At 43.1% G+C, this 26,239-nt stretch overlaps 3 protein-coding genes across 5 annotated transcripts; 2 read left to right on the forward strand and 1 right to left on the reverse strand.

The window, feature by feature from the left end:
- Positions 1 to 14,737: 14,737 nt before the first annotated feature.
- LOC103641732 (wall-associated receptor kinase 3) lies at positions 14,738 to 19,298 on the reverse strand. 3 transcript variants are annotated; one of them, XM_020546593.3, is made up of 4 exons: positions 17,188 to 19,298; positions 16,315 to 16,467; positions 15,822 to 16,246; positions 15,549 to 15,717 (listed from the first exon to the last, which is right to left on the reverse strand). In XM_020546593.3, the coding sequence occupies exons 1-4, from the start codon at positions 18,149 to 18,151 to the stop codon at positions 15,649 to 15,651; spliced, it is 1,611 nt and encodes a 536-aa protein (XP_020402182.1). In that variant the 5' UTR covers positions 18,152 to 19,298; the 3' UTR covers positions 15,549 to 15,648. The 3 variants fall into 3 exon arrangements, with proteins under 3 accessions (XP_008663283.1, XP_008663303.1, XP_020402182.1); XM_008665061.3 differs by having other exon boundaries at positions 14,738 to 16,246; XM_008665081.3 differs by lacking the exon at positions 16,315 to 16,467 and having other exon boundaries at positions 14,738 to 16,246.
- Positions 19,299 to 19,977: 679 nt separating this feature from the next.
- On the forward strand, positions 19,978 to 24,078 carry LOC100274655 (uncharacterized). The gene is made up of 3 exons (NM_001148982.1): positions 19,978 to 20,116; positions 23,241 to 23,512; positions 23,917 to 24,078. The coding sequence occupies exons 1-2, from the start codon at positions 20,026 to 20,028 to the stop codon at positions 23,507 to 23,509; spliced, it is 360 nt and encodes a 119-aa protein (NP_001142454.1). The 5' UTR covers positions 19,978 to 20,025; the 3' UTR covers positions 23,510 to 23,512; positions 23,917 to 24,078.
- Positions 24,079 to 24,961: 883 nt separating this feature from the next.
- On the forward strand, positions 24,962 to 25,384 carry LOC103641729 (Calcium-binding EF hand family protein). Its single transcript, XM_008665050.1, has one exon. It carries the CDS (start codon positions 24,962 to 24,964, stop codon positions 25,382 to 25,384), a length of 423 nt encoding a protein of 140 aa, XP_008663272.1.
- Positions 25,385 to 26,239: the final 855 nt, after the last annotated feature.

Below are 26,239 nucleotides of genomic sequence, written 5' to 3' on the forward strand. Positions count from 1 at the left end.
CTAAGGCATTCATACCATGCTCTTAAGGCTTGCTTAAGTCCATAGAGAGCCTTAGAGAGCTTGTAGACATGGTCGGGATACCTGTCATCCTCAAAGCCAGGGGGTTGTTCTATGTATACCTCCTCCTTGATTGGTCCATTGAGGAAGGCGCTCTTCACGTCCATTTGAAAAAGCTTAAAAGAGTGGTGAGCAACATTGTTGGGGACTTGTTCTCAAATGCTATGAGTTAAGAACAAGGCAACACAGAGAATGTTAAACGTTAAAGTCCTTCGTCCTCCGAAGCATTATTTCCCTTAGGATATAATGATTTTCGGACGAATGTAATAAAAGACATACCTTTATCAACACAACATATAATAATGAAGAAAGAATCATATAAAACATAAAAGATAATGTAAACAGTCATGTATTATTATCAGCTCATTTCTATTTTATTACCATGGAAAAATAGAAATGATATCAAATTACAAATGTACCTTCGGCTCGAAAGAAGGTAAAAGTACAAGCGTGACGCAAAAGCAAATACCAAGTCCGCGTGAATGGTATGGGAGCACTGTTCATCTATTTATAGGCACGGGACGCAGCCCATGTAAAATTACACCCATGCCCTTTGCATTTGCTAATAACTCTATGGAAATCCATCGAGGTCTAAATAGCCTTTTCATCTTTAAGTCGGTTTCCTTTTCTGCTATCATGCCGAAGCTACTCTGCGCATAGCTTCGGCCCTGCGCTATCCTTCGTATTCCTTGTACTTCTTCACACTGTGATTTTGATCCAAGTCCGAAGGTACCTATTCATGTATTATACTCCAGAAACATTGTTAAATCATGTTTTTGAGGACCTTCGGAAGCTGAAGGCCCCCAACAGTAGCCCCTCGCAATATTAATTTGTTAGAATAATAAATTCAGATTGCGATATGGACGAAGGCCTTAAGCCGAAGGTACGAAAAAACACCTTTCCTTTGCTAGAATAGCAACAGTCAATGACAAGCGGCCCCCCTGTTTTCAACGTACCAGGCGTATAAATAAGAGCACACCACGAGCTCATTTGGCACGCTTTCTTACCATCTGCTCTAGCTTTCCCAATTTTTAGCTCTTGCACACCAACGCTTGCTTGGTTCTTTAAATTTCCTGAGCTTCGGCTTTGAGAGCACTTTTTCAGCATTTCCGAAGATGTCTGAAGATAAAAAAGTTGTTGCTGAAACGAAGTTGAGCCTTTCTGAGGAGAAGAATCTTGGCTTTCTTGAATCAGTAGCAAAGACAAACACAGAGAAGATTACTAGGGAGATTTTAGAAGGTTTATCTGAAGACACCGGTGATAGTGATAGTTATGATGTGGAAAGTGGTGGCGAAGACTCCGAAGATCGACCCTAGCGACCAAGTCATATAGTTTTCGAAAAATCAACTATTAAACAGAGTCATCTCGACAATATGAGGGGAAGATATTTTCGAGATGTGTCTATCGTGAGGGCTGACAACAGAGACAGGACTTCTCCTGCTCCCGAAGAGAATGAAGTCGTGATCTTCCGAAGCTTCTTCAAGGCCGGGCTTCGGTTCCCCCTAAGCAACTTTGTGGTTGAAGTTTTAAAGATATATCAGGTTTACCTTCATCAAATTACTCCCGAAGCAATCATAAGAATGGGAATCTTCGTCTGGGCCGTGAGGAGCCAGGGTTTGGAGCCAAATGCGAAAAGTTTCTGCAGTATGCACGAACTATTATATGAGACAAAACCCTGGGGTAAAGAGCAGTATCATAACAATTTTGGCTGCTATAGCTTCGTTGCTCGCTCTGGGTCAAGCTGCCCCATGCCAACCTTTCGTAAGAGATGGCCCGGAGACTGGATGAAAGAATGGTTCTATGTGAAAAATAATTTAAAGGCACGAGAGGATATTAAAAGGATCATTATGCGCCCTATCTGGCAACACTTCGGCCTCCGTAAACTGAAGGTGGAAATTGATGAAGGAGTCGAGGAATGCCGAAAGGCCTTCGGCATAGTCTGCTCTTTCATCGGGACAAGGGACTTAGTCCAAGAGCACGTGGCCTACAGGATATGGCCATTGGTAGTCAACTAGGAGATGCCAAAAGAAACCATCAGCAACCCCCACAAAGGTGGTCTGGTTCGACTAAAGTATACCTTCAGGTTTAGAGACCAATTTGTCGAACCAGACGATGATTGGCTGAAGTGTGTCGAAGCTACAAGTGATGAAGTGCTTGGGCCATACACCAGAGCGGAAGATAATGTGTTATCTGAGGCCTTCGGAAGCCGGAAAAAGAAGAGACTAAATAGAGTTTTTGATGCCATCGGATTCATGTATCCTAACTACCGCTACCCGTCACAGGGGCAAAAAAGAAAAAGTGCAACTTCCGGGAAAGATGATGCTTCAAGTGCTCCAAGCGAGCCTGCGCCGAAGAGGAAAAAGGTGAAGGTCCTTACTCACCGACCGCGCTTCATTGAACCGGCCACAGTGCCCGAATTTGGCGGTGAGTCCTCTTCGGTGACTGAAGCCAAAGAACCTGCGGTTACACGGAAAACTGAAGAGCCGGTTGCAATGCCGAAGGCATCATCAGCCAAACCAGGTGAGCCAAAGGCCATTAATATTGGAGAGGCAGAGGTCGAAAGAACAAAAATATTAGAAGTTTTAAGTCCTTCGGCAGAGGTGACAGTGCCGAAGGCGCAAAAAGACCTTACAACGACCCCAAGAGGAAAAGAATGGTCAACGTGCTAGATGTGCTTGAAACGATAATAACTTCAAGCTCTACTCCGAAGAAGACTGCCGAAGCTTCAAAAACACAAATTGAGGCAAAACTGTTCGAAACCGAAGCTGCCAAGAGCCAGGCCGAGACCGAAGCTGGGCCTTCAGAGCCCGTCAGGGAGAAATCCTTGGAAATCGGAGAAGAAAAGGAAAAAGAAACTGCAGAACAAATTCTGTCTGAAAAAACTGCCATTCCTATTCCTGAAGCATCTTTCGAAGCTCTCGATTATATTGTACGACATGCTTCGGGAAAAGGTTATCTGAAGAAGAAAAGCGAGAAGCTCAATATTATGCCAAAAAATTGAAATATCCAAAGGGGGCACTGATATTCAACGACAGCGGAGAAGAAGATTTCTTGTATTGTCTCCCAGACAGCAAGGAGATCTCTGTCTGCCGGGAGATGGGCAAAAGCTTCGGATTTCCGACACTAGAAGACGGGCTCTCGGTGCTATCAAAAGATGAATTGGCCGACAGCTTAGCATACAACAGCTTAAAGGTGAGAGAATGAGATTTTTGTACTTAAAAACAAAATTTTTCCGTTTGCTTATACTTAATACCGCACTCCTTTTGCAGGGCCTTATTCTCAGCAACGCCCAGAGGGCGCAAAAAAGTGCTAAAGACGATGGATGTACTATAGCTTTAAACAACCTTCGTTCCGAAGTAATTGAACTAAGGAACGAAGGTCTTGAAAAAGATAAAATATTAAACTCATTGGTGAATAAAATAAAAGAAGACGAAGCTACTTCCAAAGCCCAAGCTGAAGCCCAGAAATGCGAAATTGAAGATCTTCGGAAATAGTTGGCTGAAGCAAATTTAAAATGTGCTATCACCGAAGCTGACCAAGATGCCAGTAACTATTGGAAAAATTATTGGGAGAAAACGGTTGTAGAACTTCGCTCTTCAAAAGAAAAGTGCTATGAAAAATCCATATAATGTGTGGGAAAAATAAAAACTAGCTTCGCCAATGTTGGCGCATACTCCAGCGAGGATAACTTCGTAAGAGGCGATCCTGAGGGCCCAATTGACTGGATCAGCAACGAGGTCGAAGCTTTTGAGGAAATTTTGAGCGGTCATGGGGATGTCTGCGCCTTCTCAGGTGCCAGAGGAATTGGAGCTATTTTGGAGAAGTCAGGTTGCGAGGATGTGAAATCTTTGGCCCAAGCTGAAGCTACCTTATCTATTGATGACACGAAGGACCCCTCGGCTGAAGCGAGCTTAGTCGGCGGAAAATTCTTTACTGACATATGGAAGAATGGCGGTCGAGGGATGGCCCACGAGATAATAAAAAAGAGCGAAAAAGATTCTCACGATGCAAGAAAAGCAGTAGAGGCAGCTGAAAAGGCTGCAGAACTCGAAAGGCGGATAGGTATTGCCTAATTGCTTTTAACTTTATGTTTTATTTTTGCGTCTTCGAACTTATTTATGTTTTTTATCGCAGCGGCACTATCTCCTCCCCCAGAGCCCGTCGAGTCATTGGCTGACCCCGAAGCAAAGAAAGAAGATGAACTCACTAAAATGGCCGAAGCTATTTTGGACGAAGCTGTTACTCAACTGTTAAACGAAGCTGCGGAAGCAGTTTTAAAAGAAGAATAGCTTTTATTGTAAAAACATTTGGAATGTAATATTTGCTGAACAAATTGTGTGTAATATTTTATAATTTTGAATGTAATATATAAGTTGTTTGTAACTCAATTCTTTACGATGCATGAAACTTTATGTACATACCGTTTTTGAGCCTTCGGCGAAAAAACACCTTCCCTTCTTTTCATGCTTCGTGAAGAATATCCGTATTCCGTAGAAACCTTATGCTTCGTAAGCAATAGATCGCCTTTCATATTAGAGTTGATGAAGCTGTACTTCTTCAAAACATTTTGTGCCTTGGCACAACTTTTTCGAAACAATTTCCGAAGATCGACATTGCATCCCCTTCTTGTGCCATTGATGCAATATGATGTATGATGTCATGTTGTGCGAATGATATGATGATGTTATGCTATGCAAAATGATATTTGTGCCGAAGATACACACACATTCCCACAGTAGAATACACAATCTCTTTGTCGTTTATTTTTCGGCTTCACCGCTTATTTTTCAGTGTATCAGCGTTGACTTTTCGCTGTAAGTTCTGCATTCCCTTAGGAACATTTTTTGAACTTCTTCGCCTTCTATTTCGGCGGTATTCGCGTTGACTTTTCGCGCTTCGCCTTATATTTCGGTGGAATCAGCGTTTATTTTTCGCTGTAAGCTCTGCATTCCCTTTTGGAACGACTTTTGAGCAGAAAACTTACGCTGCGCTCCCTTAGGAACGACTTTTTGTTGCTTCGGCAAACTTACGCTGCGTTCCTTAGAACGACTTTTTGTTGCTTCGGCAAAACTTACGCTGCGTTCCTTAGAACGACTTTTTGTTGCTTCGGCAAAACTTGTAATATGATTGTGAACCCCGCATTCTCTTGAGAACAATTTTTGTGCTTCACCGACTTTTGGAACTTCGTGAGTCTGTGACGAAGGTATATTATATGATGATAATAACGAAGATATTACAAGATTTTGAAAACAACAAAAGAACTAGGCTTTCAATGATTGCTCCTTATTAAAAAGAAAATGATGACGAATGCAAAAACTGTTGCAGAGGTAGGATATCTTCTAGTAGATGTGCTTCGATTCTGGCACAGTACTGTTGACTGTGTGAGCTTCGGACTCCTCTCTGAAGTCTCGTTGCTGGTGAGTGTGTTGGCTCCCTTCTGGCACTGGCCTCGTTGCATTGGTGGTGGAGGTGGAGGCTGTTGCCAAGATGCCTGAGGTTGGCTTGCCGAAGCAACAGAAACTGCAGGATGGTTACCCACATACTCTGGGATGTACGGTGAATGATACGAAGCAGTATGCATAACTTGCTTCGGCTAGTTCTGTTGGGCTGCAGCTTCTGCTATCTCCTTCTGTTTCTGGATGGTGACATGGCACATCCTTGTAGTATGGCCCTTGTCCTCACCACAAAATAGACAATAAATTTTCCTGGGCAGATCCCCAAACCTTCTACCGAAGCCCTTGGCGCCTCTGCCCCTTGGAGCTGGGGGCCGAGGATAGCTTTGTTGCTGTCCCGAAGCCTGGGAGGAATATTGCGGCCTCTGTTGCTGACTTCCTCTGTCGTCATTCTGAGTGGAGTGGATTGATCTGACGTGTCTTGGGTGGATTTTCCCTCCGAAGCCCCTGGTCATTTCGGAGAACCTGTAAGCTTCCTCCCTTCTCTGACGAAAGTCATTATCAGAGCGGATGTATTCATCCATCTTTTGGAGCAGCTTCTCCAGGGTCTGAGGGGGTTTCCTGGCGAAGTATTGGGCCGTAGGTCCTGGCCGAAGCCCCTTGATCATGGCCTCAATGACAATTTCATTGGGCACCGTTGGCGCTTGTGCCCTTAGACGCAAGAACCTTCGGACATACGCCTGAAGGTATTCTTCGTGATCTTGGGTGCACTGGAACAAAGCTTGAGCGGTGACCGGCTTCGTCTGAAACCCTTGGAAACTGGTGATCAGCATGTCCTTCAGCTTCTGCCATGATGTGATTGTTCCTGGCCGAAGAGAAGAGTATCAGGTTTGCGCAACATTCTTGACTGCCATGACGAAAGATTTCGCCATGATTGCGGTATTGCCACCATATGAAGATATGGTTGCTTCGTAGCTCATTAGAAACTGCTTCAGATCTGAGTGCCCGTCATACATGGGGAGCTGGGGTGGCTTGTAAGACGGGGGCGAAGGTGTAGCCTGCAGTTCTGCTGACAGAGGAGAAGCATCATCAAAAGCAAAATTTCCATGATGGAAATCTTCATACCATTCATCCTCGTTGTAGAAGCCCTCTTGATGCAGCTCTCTGTGCTGGGGTCTTCAGTTTTGCTCATCTTGAGTAAGATGACGTACTTCTTCAGTGGCTTTGTCAATCTGCCTTTGTAGGTCAGCTAGCCGAGCCAACTTTTCCTTCTTCTTTTGCACTTGCTGATGAAGCATCTCCATATTCCTAATCTCTTGGTCCAACTCGTCCTCCTAGAGCGTTGGACTGGTGGCCTTCCTCTTCTGGCTTCGGGCCTCTCGAAGAGAAAGGGTCTCCTGATTTGGGTCCAGTGGCTGCAGAGCAGCAGCCCCTGTCGTTGAAGCTTTCTTCGGTGGCATGACGAAGGTCAATGCTTGCCAAAGGTGGTCGAAAAGGATTCACCGGAGGTGGGCGCCAATGTTGGGGACTTGTTCTCAAATGCTATGAGTTAAGAACAAGGCAACACAGAGAATATTAAACGTTAAAGTCCTTCGTCCTCCAAAGCATTATTTCCCTTAGGATATAATAATTTTCGGACGAAGGTAATAAAAGACATACCTTTATCAACACAACATATAATAATGAAGAAAGAATCATATAAAACATAAAAGATAATGTAAACAGTCATGTATTATTATCAGATCATTTCTATTTTATTACCATGGAAAAATAGAAATGATATCAAATTACAAATGTACCTTCGGCTCAAAAGAAGGTAAAAGTACAAGCGTGACGCAAAAGCAAATACCAAGTCCGCGTGAATGGTATGGGAGCACTGTTCATCTATTTATAGGCACGGGACGCAGCCCATGTAAAATTACACCCATGCCCTTTGCATTTGCTAATAACTCTATGGAAATCCATCGAGGTCTAAATAGCCTTTTCATCTTTAAGTCGGTTTCCTTTTCTGCTATCATGCCGAAGCTACTCTGCGCATAGCTTCGGCCCTGCGCTATCCTTCGTATTCCTTGTACTTCTTCACATTGTGATTTTGATCCAAGTCCGAAGGTACCTGTTCATGTATTATACTCCAGAAACATTGTTAAATCATGTTTTTGAGGACCTTCAGAAGCCGAAGGCCCCCAACAAGCATAAGCCAATAAAATTCGAATTGATTCTAGCCTAGCCACAAGAGTGAAAGTCTCCTCAAAATCCAAACCTGCGACTTGGGCATAACCTTTTGCCACAAGTCGAGCCTTGTTTCTTGTTACCACGTCGTGTTCTTCTTGCTTGTTGCGGAACACCCACTTGGTTCCCACAACGTTTTGCTTTGGATGTGACACCAGGCTCCAAACTTCATTTCTTTTGAAGTTGTTGAGCTCTTCCTGCATGGCCAACACCCAGTCCGAATCCTGCAAGACTTCTTCTACCCTGAAAGGCTCAATAGAACAAACAAACGAGTAATGCTCACAAAAATTAGCTAAACGTGAGCGAGTTGTTACTCCCTTGCTGATATCACCCAGAATCTGATCCACTGGATGATTTCTTTGAATCGTCGTCCGAACTTGAGTTGAAGTCCGGACTTGAGTTGAAGGAACTCATGATGCTTCTTCCTCCTTATCATGTTCTTCATGTGCTCCCCCTAGATCCAGCCCTTCATCTTGAGTTGCCTGCACCTCATCTTGAGTTGGGGGATGCACCAATGTAGAGGAAGAAGGTTGATCTTGTTCTTGTGGTTCCTATGGTCGCACATCACCTATTGCCATTGTTCGCATTGCGGCCATCAGAACCTCATCCTCATCTATATCATCAAGATCAACTTGCTCTGTTGGAGAGCCATTAGTCTCATCAAATACAACATCGCTAGAGACTTCGACTAATCCTGATGATTTGTTGAAGACCCTATACTCTTTTGTATTTGAGTCATACCCTAGTAAAAACCCTTCTACAGCTTTGGGAGCAAACTTCAAATGCCTACCTTTCTTTACCAAAATGTAACATTTGCTCCCAAATACATGAAAATATGAAATATTGGGTTTGTTGACAGTTAGGAGTTCGTATGAGGTCCTCTTGAGGAGGCGATGCAGATAGAGCTGGTATACGGCATGGCAGGCTGTATTCACACCTTCTGACCAAAACCGCTCTGGCGTCTTGTATTCTCCAAGCATAGTCCTCGCCGTGTCAATTAGTGTCCTGTTCTTCCTTTGTACTACACCATTTTGTTGTGGTGTGTAGGGAGCGGAGAACTCGTGCTTGATTCCTTCCTCCTCAAGATAATCTTCGATTTGAAGGTTCTTGAATTCCGATCCATTGTCGCTCCTTATCTTTTTCACTTTTAGCTCAAATTCATTTTGAGCTATCCTTAAGAAGCGCTTTAGGGTTCTTTGGGTCTCAGATTTATCCTGCAAAAAGAAAACCCAAGTGAAGCGGGAAAAAACATCTACAATAACAAGACCATACTTACTTCCCCCGATGCTGAGATAGGAAACAGACCCGAAGACATCCATGTGTAGGAGTTCCAGTGGTCTTGATGTTGTCATCACATTCTTGCTTTGATGAGTACTTCCCACCTGCTTCCCTGCTTGGCACGCTATACAAGGTCTGTCTTTCTCAAAACTGACATCGGTTAGTCCTAACACATGTTCTCCCTTTAGAAGCTTATGAAGGTTCTTCATTCCAACATGTGCTAGACGGCGGTGCCAAAGCCAGCCCATATTAGTCTTAGCAATTAAGCATGCATCTAGATCGGCATTCTCTTTTGAGAAATCAACTAAGTAGAGCATGCCGTCTAATACACCCTTAAAAGCTAATGAACCATCACTTCTTCAAAAGACAGATACATCAATATTTGTAAATAAACAATTATAACCCATATGACAAAATTGGCTTACAGACAACAAATTGTACCTGAGCGATTCTACTAGAAACACATTAGAGATTGAATGCTCGGTTGTGATGGCTATTTTGCCTAAGCCTTTGACCCTGCCTTGGTTCCCATCTCCAAACATGATAGTGTCTTGGGAATCCTTGTTCTTAACGTAGGAGGTAAACATTTTCTTTTCCCCCGTCATGTGGTTTGTGCATCCGCTATCAATAATCCAGCTTGAGCCCCCGGATGCATAAACCTGCAAGGTAATTAAGCTTGGGTTTTAGGTACTCAACTCTTGTTGGGTTCTACAAGGTTAGTTACAACATATTTTGGAACCCAAATGCAAGTTTTGTCTCTCTTGCATTTAGATCCCAACTTTCTAGCAACTACTTTAGCATTTTTACATGATAGTACAAATGAGGCATCACATGTATGATAAATAGCAGTTGGACCAGTGGATACTTTCCTAGACACATGATTACGCCTAGGCCTATTTCTACCATGAGCATAAGAGGAGCTAGTTGCAAACATCGCATGCGAACTAAATACATCATCATGACATAAAGGAAAAACAGAATGATTATGACACTTATCATGATGAGTAACATTAGGAACTTTCTTATAAAGATAGGCATGGTTCTTTTGAGAGCTACTAGCCATATGAGCCTTCTCTTTCTCCTTGTTGAGATTGGAAGTCCTATGGCTTGTAAAGTTCTTGGTCTCCTTTTGGAAACCAAGTCCATCCTTAATTGAGGTGTGTCTACCAATGGTGTAGGCATCCCTAGCAAATTTTAGTTTCTCATAGTTATCCTTGCAAGTCTTAAGTTGAGCATTAAGACTTACAACATCATTGTTTAATTTAAGAATAGTAGCGACATGTTCATTACAAGCATCAATATCAAAATCTTTACACCTATTGCAGATTACAACATGCTCTACACATGAACTAGCCACATTAACTTTTTCTAGTTTAGTATTTAAATCAACATTCAAATTTTTTAGACTAGAAATAGAATCATGACAGGTAGACAACTCAGAAAACAACAGTTCATTTTTCTTAACTTCTAGTGCAAGAGATTTTTCAACACTAATAAACTTATCATGTTCCTCATAGAGAATATCTTCTTGTTTTTTTAGTAGCTTATCTATTTCATTAAGAGCATCAATCAATTCATTTATTTTGTCTACCTTAGATCTATCTAATCCTTTTAAAAGATCACTATAATCTATTTCATCATCAGAGAATTCCTCATCACTAGAAGAAGTGTACTTAGGTGTATCTTGTATACATACCTTCTTCTCCTTAGTCATGAGGCATGTGTGTCGTTCGTTGGGGAAGAGGGAAGACTTGTTGAAGGCCGAGGTAGCTAGTCCTTCATCATCAGAGTTGGATGAAGAACAGTCGGAGTCCCACTCTTTTCCAATGTGCGCCTCGCCCTTCGCCTTCCTGTAGTTCTTCTTCCTTTCCTTCTTCCCATAATTTTCTTGTGCCTGGTCATTGTTATTATTGGGAGATTATGCTATGAAATAACCAGACTTACCACATTTGAAGCAGGAGCGCTTTCCCCTCGATTTGTTCTTGTTAGGGTACTCCTTGCGTCCCTTCAAGGCAATCTTGAAGCACTTGATGATGAGTGTCATTTCGTCCTCGTTGAGTCGGCAGCCTCCACTTGTGCTACCTTGCTAGGTAGCGCCTCCTTGCTGCTGGTTGCTTTGAGAGCAACGGGTTGCGGCTCGTGTAGAGGAAGTGGCCCGTTTAAGGCATCGTCCACATACCTCTCTTCTTTCACCATCATGTGCTCGCTCACGAATTTTCTGAGAATTTCCTCGGGCGTCATCTTGGTGTACCTGGGGTTCTCACGAATAAGATTTACAAGATGAGGATCAATAACGGTGAATGACCTTAGCATGAGTCGGACGACGTCATGATCCGTCCATCTTGTACTTTCATAGCTTCGAATTTTGTTGACAAGGGTTTTGAGCCTGTTGTACGTTTGTGTTGGCTCCTCTCCCCTTATCATGGTGAATCTCCCCAGCTCGCCTTCCACCAGTTCCATCTTGGTGATCATGGTGGCATCATTACCCTCATGAGAGATTTTGAGGGTATCCCATATTTGCTTGGCATTGTCCAAGCCGCTCACTTTGTTATATTCATCCCTGCATAGAGATGCTAGCAAAACAGTAGTAGATTGGCATTTTTATGTATTTGCTTATTTATAAATACAGGATTATCAGTGCTGTCGAAATGCATTCCATTTTCAACAATCTCCCAGATACTAGGATTGAGGGAAATAAATGACTACATATTATATGACTCCAAAATGAATAATCCTCTCCATCAAAGTGTGGGGGTTTTCTAAGTGGAATAGATAGTAAATGAGCATTCAAGTTATAATGGATGCGAGAATAATTAAAAGAATAGTTTTGATTAATCGTTTTCTTTTTCAACGAAGAGTCTTCGTCGTCGTCATCCTTTGGTGAAGTAGAGGAGACGTCACTGTCGTAGTAGATGATCTTCTTAATGCGCCTCTTCTTCTTTCCATCCCTCTTCCAGTGACTCGAGCCTGAGTCAGTGGGCTTGTCGTCTTTTGGCTCGTAGAGGGTTTCCTTCTCCTTGTCGTTGATCACCATCCCCTTGCCTTTAGGATCCATCTCTTTTGGCGGTTAGTCCCTTAATGAAGAGTACAACTTTGATACCAATTGAGAGCACCTAGAGGGAGGATGAATAGGTGATCCTGTAAAATTCAACACTAAATAGCACAAACTTGGTTTATTAAATGTTAGTGAAATCAAACCAAGGTGTTATAGCGAGAACTCTTCACTTGATTGTTCCTTTAGAATGAGTATTGAACTTAGGAACAATAGCACAAGTGATTCAACGAGAACTCAAGAAGAAAAACCAATCACTATAAAAGGTGACACAAAAGACACGGTGATTTTATCCTGTGGTTTGGCCAATGCCTAATCCACGTTGTGGTGACCTCCTTCGGTCAAGGATTGCACTCAATCCCTTTCAAGTGATCCAATGATCAAACTTGAGTACCACGATTTTCTTCCTTAGTAGATGTTTCCTTTTGTGAGGAATCTCCACAAGTTGGAACCTCTCACCCTTACAATGTTGATCACAATAAAACCACAAGAGTAAGGGAGGGAAAGAAAGACATGCACGAGCTAGAATCGCAGCAATGCCACACACACAAGTCAAGAAGAGAGCACACAAGAACAGTGCAACAAGTTCACAATACAACTAGTGCTCAAATCTTAGTCACGATGATCCGAATGCATGTTTGCGGAGTCTAGGCTTCTTAGGATGTTCAATGGAGGCTTGGTGTAGTGCTCCATGCACCTAGGGGTCCCTTTTATAGCCCCAAGGCAGCTAGGAGCCGTTGGATCTCCATTTGGTAGGCAATTCTTGCCTTCTACCGGTTGGCGCACCGGACAGTCCGGTGCACCACCGGACATGAACAGTGCACGATCTCTTTCCTTTTCTAGCGAAGCCGACCATTGAGCCCTCGGTCCCCTTAGCACACCGGACAGTCCGATGTGGCCTGGTGATCGTTGGCTCGGGCCATGCGTCGCCCGCTGATTGCGCAGCCGACCGTTGGCGCGAGCGCTGTTGGCTCACTGGACAGTCCGGGGAGCCACCGGACAGTCCAATGATTTTTAGCCACGGCGCCCTCGTAGATTCCCGAGAGCAGCGAGTTCGCTGCTGGACCAGCCTGTGCACCAGACACTGTCCAGTGCACACCGGACAGTCCGGTGCACCGAAGGCTGGTGCAAGTTTGGCTGGACTTAGCCAAACTTCTTCACTCCAATTTCATTTGATTTGACAAGGTTCCTAACACTTAGAGAAATACGTTAGTACCAAAAACAATTCACTAAGGCCAGAGTTATACCTTGATTCTTTGATTTGCATCTCTCAACCACTTAGTACATATTAATCACAATAACATGTGTTGGACATCTAATCACCAAAATATTTATAGAAATGACTCAAAGGCATATTTCTCTTACAATAATTCTTCCATGATGGCAAAGAAGACAAGAAATAGTGCAGCGACATAGGAGACTTTTTTTACCTTGCAGTAGATCTTTCCGATGGGCCACAACGGTGTATATGACCGTGCAGCGTGATCTTTCTTAAGGGTATGTCTTTAAGATTGTATATGATCGAATGACGCGATATTCCTCAAGAGTATGCCCTTGAGGTCTTTGGAACCAGTTTCTCTCTAAGGTATGTCTTAGAGAGGGGTGCTCGATGGAGAATTTTGTTGCCGATGAAGCCTTATGAAGCAGTGATTCCTTGATGAAGGACTTCAGAAGCCTGCTCGCACTCCTCCCGCAGTGGTGGCCTCATGATTCCTTAGAGCAGTAGTTTTTGCGATGTGTATGATGTCACTTTTACGTCGAGCAGCAAGCGCGGCAGCCTGACGACGTCCTTTCCCTTTTTTATCCTCTTTTTTCTTATGTGTTTTGTTTTGGTTTATTTTTTCCTTTCTTTTTCTTAGACGCACATATATTTCCCTTTATTTTTTTATATTTTTTTTACACAACTAGGCTAGACGCCCCACGTTAATTGCCTTTTTAACTTATTATTATTATTTGCAATCTCTATCTGTACATATTAATACATGCAAAATTAGGTTAAAACTCATATTTGCTTAATTTACGTTTACATCAGTAATTGGTTATTGACTTTATTGGCCTAGCTGAATATATGCATGGATTCTCTTTTAGGAAATTTTTTTGTGGTTATATGGTTATTTGTGTAATTTGATAATAGTTGGTGCATATGTATCTTCTCGCTTTTTTATTTTTTTAGTGTAGCATGCAAGACGTTGTGTCTCGCTTACTTTTAAATTCATGGAGCAGAGCATAAACTGTTCGATTCTGTCGTGGCTAAAACATAAATGGATTTGTTTGGATATGAGACCAATTTGAGTCCATATCAATTTCACCATAAATATCCAAATTTCACCAATGCACATTTGCTACCTCTTTCACATGCGGCTTGCTTAATCGAAGGTATTAAACCCGCACGACATATATTTTGATAAGGTCAAAATCCGTGTCAACAGCAGGCCGTCGTGGTCGGCGTCCAGCGCGACGAAGCGGCCATCAACCGAGGAGTTGAAGGCGCGCTCATCCTCCACGAAGCTCCGCACCGTGCTACCGTCAAGGATCTCCACGCTAATCTTCGGGTTCCTCTCATTGTTCGTGTTCCGGTTTTACACCTCGGTGGCGACATATTTACCTAATATAGAATTTCTTTTGATTTTTAAGTGATAAAAATATCAAAATTCTACTTTTCAATGCTATTACATAGTCCAAATCTCAAGTTTATTTCAATACTAATACAAATTCCAAATCTCAAGTATATTACAACTATATATTATGATTGGTTTTAGAAACTATTACAATTAGAGTACCAAATTTGTAATCAAAACAAAACTAAAACGCATTACAGTTTGAAATACGGAAATTACATTATATGTAAACATAGCAATGTCATATATATTATATACATATACGCACCATATATACCATAGTCTTATGCGAAGGGAACAAAATATACCATAGTTCCTCTCTGAAAATAGATGGTTACTATAGATGTGTCCAACATCCAAGCAAATACCAAGTTAGCGAACCATACTAGATGCTGCCGCAAGTTCTTGCTCCAAACTGTAGCACCCAGACATCACTGGAATTATTAAATGTTCCTCATTATAAATTGGATTGATACGTTCATGTGGGTGCTGAGCTTCTGCGCATAACAAAGGTTCCATTTCTCCACCCTTTTCAATCAAAAGATGTGTTTTATTCCGTAGCCTCTTTGTTCTTAGACATTGCAATCTCATATCTACTTCTTTCATGCTTGGTCTATGTCCTCCTTTGGATCTTAAGCACACTTCTATAAGTGAGGAGATATCATTAATCTCTTCTTGGTCTGCCTCTTCCACAACTTGAGAATCTATTATTTCCATGAGAGTCCCTTCCTGTAGTCCTTCAATGAAGTAATGAGATAAGTTTTGTTTGGCACCCGATTCATTGATAAAAATTGGTTTCTTTCTTGTCAAAAGTTCCACAAGTATCACTCCAAAACTATACACATCGCTCTTCTCAGTTAGAGAACCAGTATAATAATACTCTGGATCTAAATAACCGAATGTCCCTTGGACAATTGTCACCACATGTGTTTCATCAAGGGATAGAGATCTTGAAGCACCAAAATCTGAAACCTTTACAGTGAAGTTGTCGTCCAAGAGTATATTAGAAGACTTCACATCTCTATGGAAAATTGGTATTGCAGCAGCTGAGTGTAGATAAGCAAGTGCTCCTGATGCTTCCGTTGCAATCCTAATTCGATCATCCAATGACAACAAGCATTTTGTTGCAATATTTTCATGAAGAATGTCATACAAAGTGCCATTCGATATGAACTCATACACTAGCAAGGGTACCTCATCTTCTAGGCAACAACCAAAAAGCTTCACCACATTGCGGTGAATGATTTGAGATAAAATAGCAACCTCATTGATGAACTGATCTATCTCTATTTGCTCCACTATTTTAGATTTTTTTATAGCCACGACACGCTGATCAGACAAAATCCCTTTGTAAACAGTGCCGTGCCCACCATGACCTAGAACACGAGTAGCATCAAACTTGTTGGTTGCTTCCTCTAGTTCATCCAAAGTGAATATCTTTGTTTTGGTTGTAGCATTTTCATTCGATATTAGTTGCTCCAAGAGTAGACCTTGATTTTTCTTGAAGTACTCTCTTCGAATTCTCCTTTGGATGCCTTTTTTCCACTTACCGGTGAGTACAATTGCACCAAGTGCAAAACTTATGGATCCAAGGCCACAAACAAGCCCAATTACAATCCCTACATCCATTAAATGAGACCATGAATATTTCATATCTTTTAATTTGTTGCATAAAAACATGACTCACCAAAAATTAGAATACACTGCTTAGCTGACATGACACATTTTTGTTTTTTTGGATCATACTCTTTCCCATGAGGGCAACTTGTACAATTGAAGCCTCCATTAAAATTGTGGCATATTCCATTGCATTTATTTGGAATAGTGCACTCATCAATATCTGTAGCAATAAGATGGGTGTAAAGGTTGGTGGGGCAACAAGTAAAGCATGCATGCATTTGTTGTCGTTTCGAAAAAAGTAATACAATGTGTGATCATGTAGAACCATTGGTGATACCAGTAGTTGTCTGACCCTCTATTTATTGACAACAATAGTTATTGGATCCATTAATTATATCTGTAAACAAAATCAGTCCTCCTTTATTATGCAATTAGTAAATAGTCAACAACCCTACAAATCTATATCTAAGTTACTCGCTTTTACCCAAAATATAGTATAAAGTAAATCCTTAATTTTATTACTATTTTATCACCTCTACCATTTTCTAAGATAACATAAATTAGCCTTCCACAAATATGCATCTTATTACCTATATGTGTTATATTACATAGAATAAACTAAAACAATCCCTTAAATCTGAATATACATTATCTAAATATGTTTTATGGAAAAGATACTATAACTCCTAATACTCTTATAAATACCCATTCCTACTGCTATTGGTGTGCGTGCGTGCTCCAAATATGCATGCATCAACATATATATATAGACATGCATGTATCTTGATCAGGATAGAGAATATATATAATGCGAATCATATAGTATGGCTAAAATCAAATTTTAGCATCATGTTTATTAATACCCTCACCAGATAGATTATTGTTAGAGAAACAAGAAACCTAGCGGAAATAAGTTTACATAAAGAGAGAGGAATATAACCTGTACAGTTATTTTGAAGGTATGGGTTTCCTTGTAAGCCATGGGAACACTTGCAAATGTAGCCTCCTTGAGATACTGCCGGTGGTAGAACGTCGTAGCAGATGCTTTCACTAGTGCATGCGTAGGTATCCTTGTTCTCTTGGGACTGGGCACTCGCGCAGTTCGGTTGGTCCATGATTGTAATGTAAAATATCATTTCATTAACGTTGCTTGTATTCACCCAACTTGCGTAAACATCATCAGTAACGAATTTATAGTTTTGCGAAACGATAATCTTGACACTGGATAGCGCTTCACCGAACTGTGGAATGGTACTATTGAGGCGACCTAGTTTGAGAGTGAAGCCTTGGCGGCCACGTATTGGAATGCTGCAGCAGCCTAACCCTTCACAGACACCATAACCAGTGTTTGCGCTCTCCATGATCTCTCTGTTATCTGTGCAAATACTCGTGCAATAACCAATGATATCTGTCATATTATCACCCAACACGTAGACGTAGACACCACATCCAACAGTGTACAGATTATTATTATTATCTGCATAAAAACTGGCACCAGTGGCAGTAGGGGCCTCCCAAGACTTGGTGTAGGTGTCCACGCCTGCGCTCATGGTGACGTTGAACCCAACAGCTGAAGCCCAACCCATATTGTTGCCGACATCTAGAGAAGTCACCTGAATCGAGCTGTTCCCCGACATGAAGAAGAGCCTGGGAGAAGGAGCTGTTTGATCGCAGGTGAGCTCGAAGCCTTGACGGAAGCAGCCCGGCCCTATCCCGAACGGGTACGAGATTTGTACATCCCCGCAGCGAGAGGGGCAGTGCGACAGGGAGGCGGTGGTAGGGATAACAAGGAGCCCATCCCCGGTGCCGGCGGCAGCATGGACCTTGGCCGGCGCTCGCGCCATGGCGGCCAAACACACAAGCACAACGCATGTGCGAACTAGCAGCACTGCAGTGGAGCACATCGCTGCAGGTAGCTTGTTTATGGAGACAGAAGATGGTGTGCTTTCCTGTGTGCTGTGTGTGTCTACATATACTAGTTTAATTAATTTATATGCTGAGAGACTGTAACAGCTAGCGCGCGCCAGAAGAAAACAAAAAACAAAAAAAAAATCTCACTTGCAGTTGCGTGGGGCGAGCTAGCATTCTGCTAGCTAGTGGAAGGAGAAGGACGACAGTAGCATCTGATGTTACGGTCGTCGCTGCGGCCAACAAGACTTGCCAAATCAGACGTATTCTCCTCCTGTTTTTTCTTCGATGCATGGAAACAACGAGTGGAGACTGGAGACTGGAGAATTTATATCACGGGGAGACTGGAGAGACCACCGCCATGCATGCTCAAAACTAGTGGAGCTTGACCGGTGTTAAGTCTTCTCACGAGTTACCATCCGAGATGTTTGCCAAAGCGAATTTTGAAGTGTGCTCGGTGTTTTTTTCTTCTTCTTGAAAGCGATATCTGAGAAAAGAATAGTATTTGACTATAACTGTGATCTCTCGATGCTTCCTAACTCAGATTCAGGTAGCCTTTAATTCGTTGAGGAGTTTGATAAAGCTAGTGTTCAGATCTCTCGTAAAATTTCTTATCCTTTGTCTTAATAGGCTCGTGATTGTCAATCCCGTCTAACCCGTCAATGTTCTTATACCAAGAAAAGATCAACTCAAGATATGTTAACTGATATTTGGCCTTGGAGAGACATAAAGAGCCATTTCAATCAAGTTTTCTACCGTCAATAAAGCAGGTCGGAAAATATTTCTACCTCATGAGTTGCACAACCTACCCGTACGCTGCGAAATGGCTCGAAAACAAACTCCGATTTTCCCCCTTTTGTAGTGAGTTGCGACCATCCCAGGACAACAAAGCTGAAACTAGATCAGAAAAAACCTCGCAGTAACCGCTTGGCTAACACACCCACCGTAGTATTAATAAACGGAGAGAGACATAGAAGAGAGAGAGTGAAGGCGTTACCGTAGTGAGGATGACCTCGAGCTTGCGGTAGCGGAGGCCATGGGCGGAGAAGAGAAAGGGGTTGGCGGCGAGGCTCTGGCGCTGCAGGCAGAGGGCGGCGGCCATGCTGACAGAGTGTTCCGCACACCAGGGACCGCTCTCGCTCGCTCCCTCGGACGTTGTTGCGCAGTCACCACGGCTCGTCGTTGCGGATCCAACGGTAGCCCAACCAAAGTCACGTGACAGACCAGTTTGGGCGGCCCATTCCAGCCCACATCGGAGCGCCCAAAAACTGCGGCATCCGTTCATGCATGATGCATCTATGAGTACGCGTTTTGTACGTGATTCACTACATGGTACATCCGCACATGCACGTCTTTGCATCCAAACATCTAGCCATCGAGGGCTGTGTTTACCCGAGGTCAAATCTTTAATAACTTTTTTTTATTATATGTGTAGTAGTACTTGTTTGGAGTTTCTTGGTTTGGACAAATCTGATGACTTGTTTGGATCCATGAACTGAAATCGTTGTTTTCACTTCATTATTAGATTACCTTTTAATCCCTCCTAATTTATTAGAACCAAATAGAGTCTTTTTTTCCCATCCTATACATCTACTTGGATTCACATATCTAGTTACTAGTCAGGACTAAAAATTTGTCCTCGTGTAAAAAGCTTTGTTCGGTTGAGCTGGTATTGGCGGGTATTGTGGTATAATCCACGAGTGTTATCTCGATGTGGATGAAATACTAGCCCGTGACAAAAGTGGTGTTCGTTTGGCCCACGCTTGTTTCCAAACCATGGCCAATCCCCATGAAAGTCGTCTATCCCAGCCTGGAATCAATCCACGAATGAACAGTTGTGGAACTCATCCCGGCCAACGGCGTAGAAGCAATGACGGCGACACGATTTGGAGGAAGTGACGGCGGCGACACAAGGCCCCTTCCACTGATGTATGCCCTCTTCGTTGGCGATCTTCTCTCGTGTGAGTTCGCCATTCCTCTGCTTTCTTATTTTCTCCTCTCCCATGTCTATGTCCTAGGGTTTGGGTTTCTTGCCCGCGACGGCCACAACCGCCCAAAGAGATGGTAGCTCACTCGTCCCTACCGAGACGTGTCGGATGGCGTTCTGTAGGGCAGAGGCAACCTTCAGCGAGGTCGAGGAGAAGAGACTAGGCTGGGCGGCTTGGATACTGAACTGCACCATGGCATCGTTCGACGAGGCAGTGATGAGGGAGTCGTTGGAGCGGTGGGTCTGGGAATCGGACTTCAGATACATGGGCTACTTGTCCTCTGCTGGCAGCACAAGGCTGGTCATAGAAAGTTTGCCATTGCAAGGATATGTGGTTTCCTTTGTCAGTAAGATCTAGTCTTTGAGTTTCAGAGTTTCAGTGTTAGTTTTCGTCAGTTTCGTCAGTCACTGATTGTGCCTTGGAATCGATCACGTCGCGTGTCGGCAAAATTGTAGCCATGACAGGGTACTTACTTACCTCTGGCAGACAGAGTGCCCATGCGTGGTTGTTTGGTGGCTTAATGTCACCAAGAAACTAGCTTATTGCAAAGAAATATAAATTCACGAAAGAAACAGTAGCCACCTGATGACAACTAAGCTGATAACATGGTTTCCATAGTCTCACATAGGGACTGTCAATTAAATCGCTAATGCCTGGACTAAAGGATAGCATCAGTTCATGCACTGCCAGACAGTTTTCTAGCGGTGAGATCCAAAACTTATGTCCAGACAATATCTGATTCTTGATTAGACACAAAGTTGAACATTCATTGATTGCCAAATTCGTTCTGCTTAGGTATCCAATTAACATAATCGATCATTAACTCACCGTGATGTGAATTTGGCACAATTTGTTTTTGCAACAGTTCTGTTCAATGGACCATTTTGATTTGCAAGCCTTTGGTCTATTAACACCTGTGCAAAATCCACCAACAACAACAGGATTGTGCTATATTTGATAAGTTCAAGATGCTCGTGCAGGTAGAGTCGTCGCCATCGTCTTCTTCTTGGGAAAAATCTGTTATTGGCTTTGTATATTGATAAGAAAACAACTACAACGCACCAATAGTGTGCTGGGAACTATGTACATTTTCTGTTGGGGAGAACTAGCGATGTTATTCATCCTATTGCAAGCTGTTGCTTTGGCCGACCTGCCTTTTTGTTGTTACTTTGTGCACTTCTGCTTATCTGCTTTTCACGGACTTGTAATTCCCAGTCTTTCATATACATTCCTTCCTTTGTCTTTTGTACGTTTTTAAATTCTTGCATTTTAAAGAGTGCCTTAGTTCCTAGTTGCATGTGCATGTTGGGTTGCTCTTGTGGGTTGTGGCATAGAGATGGGGAATTGCTTCTGTCGGAGAGAAAATTCTCCGGCCAGGTGGCGGAATGCACCCTCCCTAAATCCTAAGATGAGGAGGGGCCTAAGCGTTTTGCCCGTCTGCTAAGCGATGAATGAACACAAGAACACACAAGGGTTTAGAGTAGTTCGGGCCGTCAGAGCGTAATACCCTACTCCACTGTGTGATGTATTGAGCTTGAGAGCTTGTATGAACTTGTGAGCTTGAGCTAGGTCTAAGTCAGCTTGAGTTGTAATGTTGCGTGCCTCCCCTTTTATAGCTAAAGGGGGGCACACACAAGGGTGCTGAGCCCCGACATGCGGGCCCAGGGACATAACGGATGTAATACTTGGAGCAACTAATGCCAGTCGCCAGTGCATTCTCCTTGCACCCTGATATCCGCAGCCTGTGTAGTATTGTCGTGCAGCGGAAGCTTCACTGGCAACGTATCGAGTGATGATGAGCACAGTGTATGCCGTAGCATGGGCGTACAACCTGCCACCGGAACGGACGGGCACGCCGCCTGCAGGATGGCCTGGCCGCCGCCCGTAAGCAGAGTGGACAGGGCACATTAAATGCTGAGGCGGCACATCGCTCGTCAGTGGAGTAGACAGGGCGTATTTAATGCTGAGGCGGCACATCACCTGCCAGCTTGATAGGCGGCGTGCCTCCTCCGCAATAAATACGCGGCCCAGAGGCCTTACGTCTGGCTCCGCCCACCGGCTTACGTCACGGGCAGTAAGCCACGTGGCAGCATCGGGTCTCCGCCTGAGCGGGGAGTGGGAGCGCTCGTGGTATGGTCCGGACACGTGTCAGCACCGGACCCCCGCCTGGCCTTGATTAAGGCCTGGGTACGCTTTGCCTTGGAATCCCGAGACCCCACTGTGAGTAGCCCGGACCTCTCCTGAGTGGTTCGGGACCCATTCCAGGGTCTGGTTTGTACCTGTGGCGGTCTTGAACCTCACCCGAAGGACCGGACTGTGCATCCAGGGGTCTGGCACTTTCCCGTGGGGGTCCGGACCCACCGTCGCCACCTCGGAGTATATCTTCTCCTCTGGCCACGTGGCGGCCCTGGAGCCGCCACGTGGAAGGGTCAGGTGCTGTTCACCACGCAACTAGAGATAGTCGCGCGGGCACCGTATCTTCATATTGTAGTAAGGGGTACCTCTTATTCAGGGTACCGACAGCTTCCTTGCAATGTTTAGCCTATATATGGTTGCCCGAAAGAAAGGAGGATTGTACTGTAATTATTATTTCTACAGATTAAATATTACTAATTTCAATATTCTACTTTCCTTATAGATTGTACTCGTACCGGTTAGAGTTGGAGAAGACCAACCTCCACTTCCTAGGTTAATTACTAGCCTGCAAGCATGCTTGGGCATTTCCTTATGCTATGATAGTCACTAACTCGATGCTTGAGCATTTCCTATTTTCACTTAAAAAACTATGTGACACAAGGATAAAAGTTGAGGAGAAGCTCGACTTCTTTCTATACATGATAAGCCATAACGCTTCATTTGAGGATCTGCAAGAAGAGTTTGGGCATAGTAGTGACACATTCCACCATCATATAAAACATTTTTTTGACATAGTTGTCCCTTCCCTTGCCAAACAATTTTTGAAGCCTCCTTCTCCAATTCAAGTACATCCGAAAATTGAAAGAAATCCTAGGTTCTATCCTTACTTCAAGGTGATGGCATTTCTATCCTTGCCCAATATCTATTCATTTTCTTCCAAATTTTAAAAATTCACATATAGTTTTCTTGTGCAGAACTGCATCGGTGCAATTGATGGCACTCATGTGCCCATTACAATTTCACCTGACAAAGCTGCTCCTTTTAGAAACAGGAAGGGAACTCTCAATCAAGAAGTGCATATCCATTATTGGTACAATGGAAGTTACAAAGGAGGAAAAAGCGAAAGCCTACAATGTCTTCAAGGACCTTGACAATAGGCAAATTTTCTTGAGTGCATGCGATGATGATGCCGAGTCTGCACTAATTTGGCTGAGAAACGAGATGGCTTAGCTGGTATGCTCTCTTCCTTTCCCTCTTCTCTTCCCACTAACTTTTCGAGGCTTGCATCTCTTCCTAGGTTGATTACTAGCCTGCAAGAATGCTTGAGCATTTCCTTCTGCTATGCAGTCACTAACTAGATGCTTGAACATTTCCTATTTTCTCTTAAAAATCTATTTGAACACCATACTAATAATGAACTGCTTATGGTTTATTTGAGCATTTCCTATTTTCCCTTATGGTTTATTTCCTATTTTCCTATTTCAATTACAAGAAAAGCACATTCCTTTTATGAACTGCTTCATTTTTATGTGATTTAACTCGAAAATACTAATCTGGTCTCGCATGTTTATGTTTGATATGAAATTACTAAAATGTGTGGAGAAATTATAGTGTTTAACGCTTACATTCTCTTGCAGGTGGAGTCGTCTGAATTGCTTGTTGGATATCCAATATGTTATGTTGTTCAAATGAAAAATTACTCATCTCCCTTTGGTTTGTTTTTAATCTAAATGCACACACTCTATTGTAATGTAATAATAGACAAATGAGCGACCAACTTCTGATTTTGATGCTTCAAATTTCATCTGCTATCATTCGGTCTAAACATACGCATAACTCATAAGTTATGAGATAGGAAGGTGTTCTTCAAATTTCACGGACCTGATATGAGGGGCACTAATCTTTTTATATGCATGCAACAAATTAATGTATCCATGTGGTGTAACCAAACAATGGAAAATTAGCCATGTATTAAATCCCAGCTGTAATTGAAACACACATGGTTTAAGTGACAAGAGATGTATTCACTCAATCCCACCGTGTATTGGATTCCAGTATGTATTAAATACTAGCGTGCCGAACAAGGCCTTAATCCCCTCGTGTACTGGATCCGAGTGTGTATTAAATACTATTGTGCCGAATAAGGCCTGAAGTGGATAAGTGAAAGAGAACCATCTGATTTAAGATCATTATTTGTCGGAAAGTAACTAACCTACATTGTTATTAAGCTTCATCCTCATATAACCCCAAAAACAAATTTACTCTTTACTCTTTACTGGGCCGTGTCTGCTAGATAGGCTACTTCTGGCACGCGCTCACTAGCTGATGCACCTCGTCTTCTGTGTCGTGTCGGAGTGGCCAGGCGACAACCGTTACCGACCTGGCATAGGTTTTCTTCACGATGAAACGACGGCTGAACAAGCCGAAAGAAATGAAACTTTGGGTAGTTCCCTCCCAGGCACCCGCACACAACTCGCGCCCACGGCATCTGATCGGCGTCAAAACCCACCGGCCCAACCCAACCCGTCAGCAGAAACCGTCGGCCCAGTCGCGCCTTCTAGGTACGTCCAGTCACGATCTTATAAAAAAAAAAGCAGAGCAGAGAGCCCACAGCAAACAACACACACAAACACACAAGGCACAACACATCCCCAGAACACGAACACCCAGAGGAACCCGACGATGAGCGTGGAGATCCTGGACGGGAGCACGGTGCGGAGCTTCGTGGAGGACGAGCGCGCCTTCAACTCCTCGGTGGACGGCCGCTTCGCCGCGCTGGACGCCGACCACGACGGCCTGCTCACCTACGCCGAGATGGCCGGGGAGCTCATGAGCCTGCGCGTGCTGGAGAGGCACTTCGGCGTGGACGAGGCCGCGGTGGCGCCGGAGGAGCTCGGGGCGCTCTACCGCGGCCTGTTCGCGCGGTTCGACAGGGACGGTAGCGGCAAGGTGGACCGGCACGAGTTCCGGGCGGAGATGAAGGAGGTGATGCTCGCCGTGGCCAACGGCCTCGGCTTCCTCCCCGTGCAGATGGTCGTCGAGGAAGGCAGCTTCCTCAAGGTCGCCGTCGACAGGGAGCTCGGCGAGCTCGCCAAAGCTGCGTAAATGAAGCTCACTCACGTGCGCGGAATACTACCAGTATATACACTATTCGAGAGAGAGCGAGGAAATTTCGAACATAATATATGGAGAATAAATTATACTATATAAAATTTCTCGTATCGGTGAGTAAATTGAAATATATTCATAGGGATCACATCTTTGTAGTTCGTATACAATGACTTTTGTATTCCTCAACTATTCTATAGATTACAACAATTTATTTGCATAAGGGTAAAAATAGTTATTTTTTTTGTTAGGATAGTAGGTATGAAAAATGAGACACAGAGTTTAGGGCTAGTTTGGAAACCCCATTTTACCACGAGATTTCCATTTTATCAAGTAAAATTAGTTCATTTTTTCTTTTGGAAAAATAGAAATTATTTAGAAAAATATAGTTTCCAAACTAGCCCTTAACGTGAAAAAAACTCTCTCAATGTGGAGGAGAAAAAACACGGAAAAATATATTTATTATGTGATATATTATAAAGGGTACAAGAGATAATATTTATATAGACAAAAGAGATAGAAATTGTGTTGTATCTTCTTATCCAACAAATCTTCCCTTGACACTAAATCTATAAAACTGTTTCCCCAAACACCACTAGGGTGCTAAGCTCCACAAACATCTACCAAGTCAGGACAATACTTGAACTTGGTATTAGATAATGGCTTTGTAACCATGTTTGCAAGATTTTCATCAGTATGTATCTTGTCCTCTTTAATCCTGCCTTCAGCAACAATATCACAAATGGATATCAATATGTTTGGTCTTGAATTGATACATGTCATTCTTGGTCAGACAAATAGCACTATGATTATCATAATAAACCTTAATGACATCCTGAGGAACACCATTGT

Source organism: Zea mays, chromosome 1, assembly GCF_902167145.1.
Source record: "Zea mays cultivar B73 chromosome 1, Zm-B73-REFERENCE-NAM-5.0, whole genome shotgun sequence".
NCBI classification, from domain to species: Eukaryota; Viridiplantae; Streptophyta; class Magnoliopsida; order Poales; family Poaceae; genus Zea; species Zea mays.